The sequence below is a fragment of the Trichoderma asperellum genome, chromosome 6 (assembly GCF_020647865.1).
Source record: "Trichoderma asperellum chromosome 6, complete sequence".
In the NCBI taxonomy this organism is placed as follows: Eukaryota; Fungi; Ascomycota; class Sordariomycetes; order Hypocreales; family Hypocreaceae; genus Trichoderma; species Trichoderma asperellum.
In genome coordinates, this window is record NC_089420.1 from 4120497 (window position 1) to 4132110 (window position 11614).

The 11614-nt window shown below is 22.8% G+C and overlaps 2 protein-coding genes across 2 annotated transcripts; one reads left to right on the forward strand and one right to left on the reverse strand.

Annotated features, from left to right (window-relative positions):
- Positions 1–586: 586 nt before the first annotated feature.
- Positions 587–1590, forward strand: TrAFT101_010771 (uncharacterized protein; the record flags this gene model as incomplete). Its single annotated transcript, XM_024898611.2, has 2 exons — positions 587–830; positions 881–1590. The coding sequence occupies 2 exons, from the start codon at positions 587–589 to the stop codon at positions 1588–1590; spliced, it is 954 nt and encodes a 317-aa protein (XP_024754377.2).
- Positions 1591–1623: 33 nt separating this feature from the next.
- On the reverse strand, positions 1624–3109 carry TrAFT101_010772 (uncharacterized protein). Its single transcript, XM_024909199.2, has one exon. It carries the CDS (start codon positions 3071–3073, stop codon positions 1841–1843), a length of 1233 nt encoding a protein of 410 aa, XP_024754378.1. The 5' UTR covers positions 3074–3109; the 3' UTR covers positions 1624–1840.
- Between the last annotated feature and the right edge of the window lie 8505 nt (positions 3110–11614).

Genomic DNA, 11614 nt, shown 5'->3' on the forward strand with positions numbered 1-11614 from the left:
AAGTACCATGGAGGATTTTGGATCTAGCTTAGAATGGACTTGGCCGACAATCTATCTACAACCAACAACTTCAAATTGAACATAAAGCAAAAGTGCCATGGAGGATTTCACGCCTAGCCTAAAAATGGACTTTGCAGACTTCACATGCAACTTATTTGCGAATCCTCAGCGTGCCGCGTTACCGAGAGGTAGATAGTACCCGCGTTCGATGCTGACGAATCCTGGATAGTCGGCAATGTAAACCTTTTATTTTACAATAATTAGTTATTATCGGTTATAAATTTATCCAAGTCAAAGCAATATTCGGCAGCCGCTTGCCGTAGCCCAACACAATCTACACATGACCAATCCTACAATTCAAATATGAAGTAATTATGTGGTTTTGCCTTAATAAGTGCCTCCCTGTATAACATTATATATGCAGTTTTCTTTAAGATTTCTATAGCAATTTCAATCTCCTTGTAAATAATCGCTTTACTAACTTACCTTTGACCTCGTTTTTGCTCCTATGTAGCCATCAAAACTACATTCTATATAACTGAGATCACTCTTTTTATTTTTATACCATCATTAAGAAGTCACCAATATGGGAACATCCGCGAATAAGGCCGAAGAAGAGATGCTAATTCTCAAATTTGACGAAGAAAGTACACTAGAACGACAGCCGTCTAGATTGGAGTTACGAATTTGCGATCTAGTTCCGAAATTCTCCGCCAATGCTTCTGGCTATCTTATAATATTCCTTCTAAATTTAGCTTGCTCCGCACTAATTCTGCAGTTTTACAGCAGTTATTACACCTCAATGGAAAACGAGCCATGGGAATACTATTGTGAGTTACAATGAGTAATGCCCCTTCATGGTATATGCTAACATGCACAGCTCCCATTCTCAACTATATTAAGCTGCCATTCCGGACAAAGCAAATTAGCGCCAGATTATTCCCGGAGTCATCCGATCCAATGGCTATCTTTGCTGCACCCCCAAGCAAAGAGGTGGATGATGCATGGAGCAAAGTGTCTCGCAATATGATTTTTGGCCTTACACGCCAAGATCTCTTACGTCTCGGTAAAGACCCCGCTACAGCCGTGAAGTATAGCCCAGATTGGAATATCTCCAATGGAGAGGAGCGGTACCTCGGGGTTCTGGACGCTTTCCACCAAGTACATTGCCTAAACATGCTGCGCCAGAATCTCATTATAAACTACGATTATTACTGGGGCAAAGTTTTTGGATTCAGGCCTGAGGCTTTTCGCGAGAGGCATTTGAGTCACTGCACATCGATTTTGCTGCAAAACATCATGTGCCACGCAGATTTGGGTGTTGTTACCCATGTCTGGCGAGAGGGCAACCCCGTTCCGTGGCCGGACTTTGGGATAAACCGACAGTGCAGGGACTTTGGCGCTTTAATGGATTTTCGGGATAACACAGATATAGAGAATTCATTTGATAAGTTTCGTTTCTACAAACAGCGTCCGAACGATTCAATCTTGTTGCCAATGGAAGAAGGCATGGCAGAGTTAATCGCTAGCGCAGATGAGTTTAGAGACGGCGAGTATTATAAAGATTTGCACATCAAAGGTTGCACTTGAAAAGAAAATTAAAGTCAAGAATTATAAGCTGGCCTCTCTTTGATTGTTGTGTACGCCCTACTAATTCTTATCTATGGCGCAGATACTTGCTCACGTCAAGAACCATAGCCGCGAATTTTGAGGATACAAATGCCATCTTAGCAGCTCACAATGCAATATAGTTTAAGGATACGTAAAGTTGCCTAATATTAATGCTCAATTACAAATGGAGAGTAATTTGGCACTCTCAGGTTTCGCATGTGACTTTGTATCATCCCAAATCCTGCGCCTTCTTCCATGCAGCATGCAGAGCGTAAATATCCTTTCGGAACGTATCTTTCAGCACTGGGATGCTTGCGGTACCGCCAGGAGCCAATGTAGCCTGAATAGCACCAAAGCCGCACAGATCATTTTTTCGGTCGATAAACCACAAAAGTGACATAGCCCCTCCCCAGCAGAGCGTACCCTTGCCATATCCGCTCTGGATATCTTCCATGGTGAGCAATCCGCCTAACCCGTGACCCATCTTAGTCTCGACATCCGGATCCGCCTTAAAGAAGGGGCCAAGTGGGCCAGAGAGAGTGGAATGCAAATCAGCTCTTGCATCTGGGCTCAGATGATCTTGAAACATTTCATCGACAGTGGCAGTCGTTAGCAATTTTCCGTCATTAGCAAGCAAAGAGTGCAGAATCTTGGTGAAGTCAAGGCCTGTCATGAAGAGTCCATGGCCACCAAAGTGACCCTTAGAGCACTTGTTCGACACACCGCCACCCCCAAGCACTGCCTTGCCATAGCCATCTTGGTCTTCAGGATTCAAGTCGACCTGGCGGCTGCGCAAGTCCTCTCGGGTAATGGGGTAGAACTGTGCATCCGAAATACCCAGCGGGGTAAAGATGCGCTGTTGAATGTAATAGCCAAGTTTCTGGCCAGTTACTCGCTCCACGATGCGACCAACCCAATCAAGCCCGGGACCAAACATCCAGCCAGCCCCAGGCTGAAAACCGAGCGGGTAACTGTAGGTTTCCTCGACGGTCTGAAGCTTATCTGGATTGACAGGGGCAAACTTTCTGCGCCATCGGCCGACATGCTCCTGGAGGAAGTCGTAACCGACGCCGGAGCTATGGGTGAGCAACATCTCAAGCGTGATGGGAGTATCTGCAGGCTCAAATAACGGATCACCGCCGTCTTTGATATTGGTAAAACCCGTTATGACCTCCTTTGTAGCCAGCTCCGGTACTACTAACGATAAGTCGCTTAGCAAGCTGAGTAGTCCATCTTCTACACATTGTAGAACAGCAACAGTTGTAACCAGGCTGGTGCAAAGGCCTAGACATAGGATATCATCAAGTCGCTGTGGTTTTTTCTCGCCTGACAGCAAGGTGCGTTTGCCAAGGGCATTGTTATAAACAAAGTGACTCTTGGCATCAGTAGCGCAAAGCACGGCGCCATGGATTTTATTAGCATCAATAGATGCTTTAAAGCAATTTTCAATATCTGGAGTCATAATAGCTTGTTTTTAACAGATTGATAGAAAGGAAGAATAAAGTTGAGAGATTATATTAAGTAGGAAAATGTTGTTATAAGCTAACAACTTATAGTTGCAACAATCGGTATATACTAAAGAAAAGTATACTGCTGATTAGCTAATTATAATTAGCGCTATATAATAAGCCAACTATATAAGATCTTTTTATAATATACCTTTAGAAAATCTGCAGGTAAAAGAAAACAGCTTGATTGTTAGTAATATATAAATATATTTTTAAAAAAATAAAAATATAATTTTATATAAATATTTTTATATAGTATTTTTTTAAAAGTAATTTAGTATTTAATATAATTTATTTTATAATAAATTTAGTATTTATAATTAATAATAAATTAGCTCTCGGGTATTTAATAAAATTTAAAATATTTAATTATATTAAATAATATTAAATTATATTTATCTATTTATTTAAATATACTAATAATTATAAAATAATTATATTAGTTTATTTATAAATTTTTTATATAAGAAAATTTTAGTAAAAGAAAATCTATATATTTTAATTTTACTGCAGCTATAGCCCGAGGCTGTAGTATTTCTAATACTAGTTTATATAATATACTATTATATAGAAATTATTTCTTTACCCTAGCCCTTTATAATAGTAAAGCCTAGGCCAGCCAGGTAGTAGTCTGTCTGCTAGCTATAAGCAGCTAGCAGCTGGTTTATTTAAAAGTTTTTGTAAATTATTCTTTTGTTTTTTTATAAATTTAGCTTGGCAGCTGTTGCAGCTGCTGCTAGCTGCAGCTGCCAGGTGGCCCCGGCAGTCCTTTAGCTTTATATAAAAACTTTTTTTTTTATTATTATTTTTTTAATAAGTTTTTTCTTTAACTAGTAACAGACAGGGAGTAATTAAATTAAATTATAGTTTAATATATAATAAATAAATTAATTTTATATAATTTAATAAAATTATAATTTATTTATATTTAAATAATAAAAATATACTTTAATAAAAAAATATTATATATAATTTAATAAATTATTAAAATAAAATAAATTTAAGTATTATAAATATAATATTCTAATCCTATACCTGGTATAGGGTAGCTAGTTCCTATATTAGGTTTATAAAGTAGGTTATTGGCTTTAATATATTCTTTTATAAAAAAAATAAAATTATATTTAATTTAATTTTTATTATAAACCTTTTCTTTAATACTTTTCTTAAGTTTATTATAGAATTATTTAATAAAAGCAGGCTATTTTTATTTAACTTTAGAGGCTAAGTTTTTGAATTTTATAGTATAATTAAAATATTTTTTTTTAATAAATATTTATAAGTTTATTTTTAACTATTTAAATTTCTTTAATATTTTTAAATACTTTAGTAAGTTTTTTTTTAAATTACTTAAAGCTATTAAAAACTTTTTAAATTTAAATTAATAAAGGTTTTTTTAAATTATTAAAGTAAGTATTTTATTACAATCTGGGTCTTGCAAGAAAAGTAATAGAAGATCAAGTGGGGCTAGGTATGTCTTTATTGCTGGATAGCTGCTAGATATTATTAAAAGACTATATTTATTTTTACCCTTTTTTTTATTTTTATAAAAAAAAGTCCTTTCCTTTTATACTTTCTTTTTTTATAGTAATTAACTTTTAGCTAGTTATATTAAGCCTTTTATTTTATATCTTTAGCTAAAGACTTAAAGTTTATTAATATAGTATAAAATATTTATTTAAGTTTAAAAAATAATAGCTAGTTTTTAACTAATTATATTCTAGCTTCTTTATTATCTAATATACTGCCCTTCCTTTATAGCACTAACCTAGTGCTACTTAAATATAACTTATGTAGCTTTTTAGATTTATAAATAAATAATACTTTATTAAGCAATATTTTATAGGTAAATAAATTAAATCTAAATGTAATTTAATAGTAACTCTTTTTATAATTTTATTTTTTTTTATCTTTAAAAATATAAAATAAAATAAATTTTCTTTATTTTCTTTTTATTATCTTTATTCCTATATCTTTTATTAAGCTCTCTGCTAAGCAATATCTTTACTATAGCTAGAATATAAGGTATTACTGCTAAAAATAAAGGTAAGTAAACAGCTTATGCAAGACCTTTAAATATTAGATTTATAATTAATATAATAATATATACTTATTTAATGCCTTTATAACTTAATATTAACTGGCTTTTAAAAAAAACCCTTATTATTATTATATATATTATTATTAATATTAAAAACTAAGTATAATAAAGCTAGCTTATATTTATATTATAAGTTTATTTAAGGTTACTTTTAAAAGGGTTGCTTTTAATTAACTATAATTTAGGTAATAGTAATAAATATATTATTTATACTTATACTAAAGATAATAATAATAGTAAAAGTAAAAAAGGCTATAAAGCTATAAATAAAGGTTATTAGGTAATATATTATTATTTAATATAGAAGATTATAAAGATAACCCTAAATATAGTAATATTTTCTATATTTTTTTATTTCTTTATTATTAATTTTTAGCTAGTTTATTATAATTCCCCTATAGATAAAAATTAAAAAATTCCTTTAAGAATATAAAAATTATATTATAAAAGCTAAGTAAAAAGTAATAGTAAACTTTTAAACTTTTAATAACTTTTTTATAATTAAGTTATTAATTTTTATATTAAGGCTTATTTAATCTTTATTAATTAAATTTATTTAAATATTATTAATTCTTTAAATATATTAATATTCTTTATTACTTTAATAGCTGTAAGTTATTTTTTAAATTAACTAGGCTTTATTTTTAACTTACTGCTAGATTTATATACAGGCTGTTAATAAAATTAACCTTTTAAGTTACTACTGCCTAGATTTTTTAAAGGAGCTAGAATATACTGAAAGTATTTTAGTAAATAAGGAGGATATTATAAAAGAGAATAGGGCCTTTAAAGAAAGATTTAATAAAAGTAATAATATAAATGCTAACTAGCTGTTACAATCCGGGTCTTGTAAGAAAAGTAATAGAGGATTAAGTGAGGCTAGGTGTGTCTTTATTGCTAGATAGCTGCTAGGTATTATTAAAAGATTATATTTATCTCTGCCCTTTTTTTATTTTTATAAAAAAAAGTCCTTTCCTTTTATACTTTCTTTTTTTATAGCAATTAGCTTCTAGCTAGTTGTATTAAGCCTTCTATCCTGTATCCTCGGCTGAAGACTTAAAGTTTATTAGCACAGCATGGAATATCTGTTTAAGCTTGGAGGACGATAGCTAGTTTCTAGCTAGTTATATCCTAGCTTCTTTATCGCCTGACACTAGCTATACTATTTTTTTTATATACTCCCTTTTTTTTAATAATATTCTAGTGCCTTTAGTATTTATATTATTTTAAAATAAATTTTCTTAATTAATTTTTATTATTTTTATTTACCTAGCAATTAGCAGTTTTTTTTTAATATCTAGCTTATAGTTATTTAATTATAATTTACTTTTTTAATAGTTATAATTTTACTTTTAGCCAGTAGCTATATTTTTCCTGCAGCTAGAATTTAAAAATAAAAAAGCAGCTTTCTTTTTTCTTTTTTTTTCTTTTTTTTTTTCTTTATATTATTTTAAATAAGGTTTATATACCCCCCTTCTTTAAATAGCTCTATTTTAATAGCTAATTTACTGCAAGATTACTATTATACCTCTTAAGTTATTATTTATTAAAAAAAATATAGTTATTAGTAATATAATTAAGTATATTTTTATCTTTAATATACTAAAGGCTAGTTTTTAACTTATTGCTTAATTACTGCACTCTTTATGCTTATTATTTTTATTATTTTTTAAGCTATTTAACTGCTTATAAATAAAAAATAAAATAAAAGCTCTGCCTTTGCTATAATAATAAAAATAAATAAAAGTTAAGTAATTACTAGTTTATAGCTAACTAATAGCTAGGTATATTTAAAAAATATATTTATTATAAACTCTTTAATAAGCAGTATATATTTATTAATGCATTTGCTTTTTTTATTATTTAAAAGCTTTAAAGTTTAGCTATTAAATATAGCTATTTAATAAATATTTAAAAGTATAGTAGTTACTAGCTAGCTATTAACTTTTAATAATTTAAATTCTAGAAGTATTAGTAATTTAAATATAAATAAACTTAAGTAATAAAGCTTAAGTATAGTTATACTATAAAGTATATTATTAATAAAGAAGCTGCTAAAAAGCAATAACTTTAAGATGCTTATATAAATACTCTTTATAAAATTAATATTAATATTATTAATTTATTATCTATTTTAGCAGAAAGTATAGCTACTTATATTAATATAAGTAGCTCCTGGGTAGCTTATAGTTAGCTTTTAATTTACTACTTAAAACTATAAATTTAATAAATTAGCTATTATTATTATTTATAAGTATAAAGTTTAAAATAAATTTTTTAAAATTATTATAAATAAATATAAAAATATTAATACTTTAAAGGAAATTTTAAGTAATAAGTAATAGACTAGCTAGTATATAGCCTATAACTAGTATTTAATTTATAGTTAATTAAATTTTAGGTTTAAATAAAAAAAGAATAATTTTAATTTAAATTAATACTTAATATTTTAATAAAATAATATAGTATAAAATATATATTATTTTACTGTTACTTTACTATTACTTTACTAAAGGTTAATATTTAATTTAATATTAGCTTTTAATTTTTCTTTTTAAAAAATCTAAATTTTTCTTTTTTAATAAATTATAAGTAAATTACTTTTAATTAATTAATAGCTAGCTATAGCCTAGCTAGTATATTTTTATAAATTTAAATTAAAAATTAAAATATAGGTAAATTTTAAAATTTAATATTATATTATTAGGCATTAATAGTAAATTCTTTTTAATTAACTAAAGGCTAGTTAATTATTATATTTTTATTAAATTTTATATTTAATAAAGTTTAATTTTTTAATTTAAATATTTTTATTATTTAAATAGCTTTTTTATTTAATATAATAAAGGTATCTTTTACTATTATACTTATAAGTTATAATTTTTTTAATTTTATATATTTTTTCTACTATAAAAGAGTTATTTAGCAGTAGGCTAGGTTTTAGTTTTTTACTATTATATAGTTTTAGATTTATAATATTAAATATATTATATATTTTAATTAAAAATAGTAAAAATAATTTATATATAAAGCTACTATTGCTAATAATTCCTTTAATTTAATAAAGTCTTATATATTTTTTTATTAACTTATAAGTTAATTACTATAAGTTAAAATATTTAATAAAAATAAAAATTTAATTATTAACTTTAAAGTTTTTATTTTAGTATTTATTATTATATTATTTTTAATATACTTTATTAAATTCTTATAGTATAATAAAGGTTAATTTATATATATTTTTTAATAATTTTGCTTTTTTAATTACTTTTTAATTTATATTAAAAAGTATAATTTCTATAATAAAAAAGGGATTTAAATAATATTTTAAAAGCAAAAATACTAAAAAATAACTATAAGCTAAATAAATAGCTATATTATATATAAATTAAATAAATAAAAGCTTTTTAGCTTAATTTAATTAATTTTTATTATAGTATATTTATAAATAGTATTTTAAGTTTTAATTTTACTTTTTTATTTAATTATTAATTTAAAAGTAAAAAGTAGTATTAAATTATCTTTTATAATTAAAAAAGTAGTAAAAGCTTTACTAAAAGGCATTTATAAATATAGTTCTTTAATTTATAACTATACCTTATAGTATTTTATAAAAAATATATATATATTAAAAAAACTTATTAATAAATATATTATTAATTATATTTTTTATATATAAAATATATAAAAAGTATTTAATAAATTAATTTATAATTATAAAAATAATATTATAATTATATTTTTATATTAGATTTTTAATAGATTTATAATAAAATCTATAAAGATCTTTTACTATAATTAAATTAATTATAGTAAAAATATTAACTTGCTATATAGTAAATAATATTTAGCTTTTATAGTTTAATAAATTATATAAATATTAATATATATTTTTATATTTTATCTTATACTTTATTAAAAGAATATATTAATTATTCTTTTAAATATTCTATTAACTCTTTAATATTTAGTAGTTAAATTATTATAAAATAATATAAGTATTTTTATTTATATATTATAAAAAATAAATACTTAGTTTTAATAATATAGTAGCTTACTGTTATTTATATATTAATATTATTATAGTAATTTATTTATAAAATTAAGCTTATTAACCTTTGCTTTTATAAGTTTTATAATTTAAGTATTCTTTTTTTAAGCTTTTTATAAAGCTTATAAAAGTATATAGCTAGCTTTTAATAATATTCTAGTATTTTTTTATTAAATTAAATTTTAATTATTTACTTTAACTCTTTAAGTAATTTATTAAAGAAAAACTACTTATTTAATTATAGTTAAAATTCTTTTAGCTAAAGGGGTTAATATTAGTTATAATCTAGTATTTAAGTAGTTTTTACTTACTGGTATTTAAATTTCTAGCACCCCCTGCAGTATATTTATAGCAGCTATATAAGCTTTTTTATTTTAAAATTATTATAAAAAAATAAATAAATAGCTAAAAGCTACCTTTTGCTTTACTTTTTTATTTAATAAATTATATCTTTAAGATAATTTATTTATAAAGTTAAATTTACTTAAGCACTATTTAATTTAAAAGTTAAATAATATTAAATATTATAAAGTATAAATTTATTTAATAGTTAATTTTTTTTTATTAATTAAGTAGCTATAATTTAAGTAATTTATAATAATATATATTTTATTTTTTATATAAAAAAAATAATATTTTTAAATTAAAAATATATAAGTTATAGCTAGTATTTTTATATTTAATATTATATAATTTAATTTATAATTTTATAGTTTATATAATAAATAAATAATTAAATATTAAATACCTTACTATAACTACATAAGTATTATACTAATAGTAAATCTAAATATATTAATTTTAATTTATATTAATGCTTTTAGGTTATAGTAAGCTAAAATTAATTTCTTTAAAAACTTTTATTTTAATTAATTAAATATAGCTAGCTTACTAAAATTTAATTTAAATATTACTTTTATTTTATTTTTTATTTTATTAATTAAAAAAGCTAAAATTTTATTATAATTTTTAATAAATCTTTAATAAAAATTTATAAATTTTAAAAATAAAAGTATTTTATTAATATTATAAAGTTATAGCTATTTAATAATATCTTTAATATAAGTATACTTTATATATATTTTATTAAATTAAATAATAAATTTAAAATAAAATATTAATATTATATAAAATTTATATTTCTAAAAGTTTATATATAACCTATACTACTATAGTTTTTTTAAAACTATAGCTATATATTTTTTATATTTTATTAAATTATTACTATATATAAAGATATTATTTAAATATATTATATAAATAAAGTTAATAAGCCTTTATAGAATTAAATTAATATAACTTTAAAAGGTTGCAGGAGTATTTATAAGTTTAAAAAGGAGGACCTGGTATTTATAATAACTATATTTATAGTAAAATACTATTTTATATTTATTTCCTTTATAAATATATATTTAATAATATATATCTTTTAAATTTAACTTTATATATATAAATACTTCTTTAAGTTAATTTAAAATTTTATAAATTAAAGAAAAAGGTATTTAATTTTTATAAGTTATTTTATTTAAAGTATAATAATTAATATAAAATTATAGTTTATTATTTTTTTAAATATAAATAATACTAAAGTACTAAAGGGATTAATAAATCTTTTTATTTATTCTTTAAATAAAGCTATTTATATATATTTATAAAGTTTTTATAATTTAAATTTTATTAAAATATAAATAAATCTTTAAAGAGGTAGCTTTTTTAATTTTAAGTTAATTAAGTATATTAATTTATAAATAAAAGCTAATTTTACTACTTTTTTTAATAAAAATATATTTTTAAATTCCTTATATTTAAGTAATAATATAATAGCTTTATCTTTACTATTAACTTTTTATAAAATATTTTATTATAATTTATAATTTATTTTATTATTATTAAATATTATTAATTTTAATAAATTTATAATTATATATATTTAAGTAATTTAATTTTATTTTTTAACTTATTTCTTTAATACTGCTAATTTAAAGCTATCTTTAATAAAAGAATAATATTAATAGTCTATAGTTTATAAAATAATAAAATCTATTTTTTTAAACTATAGTTTTTTTAATAATATATTATTTATTATATTAATAATATAAAAGTTAATTAATTACTTTTTTATAATTCTTTAGTTATTAATAAGCTTTATTATTTTTATTATTTTTTTATATATTTTACTAATATTATTAAAAAAAATACCTTTTATTTATTATATTATAAATAATAAAGAAAGTAAATCTTTAATAAATTTTATATTTAATAAATAAATATTACTTTTAAAGTTAAATATAGTATTTATATTTCTTTATCTATTATTTAACTATAGCTTTATTAATCTTTATA

Coding starts and splice junctions, on each gene's coding strand:
- TrAFT101_010772 (XM_024909199.2), bottom strand. CDS start 3,073: ATGACTCCAGATATTGAAAATTGCTTTAAAGCATCTATTGATGCTAAT.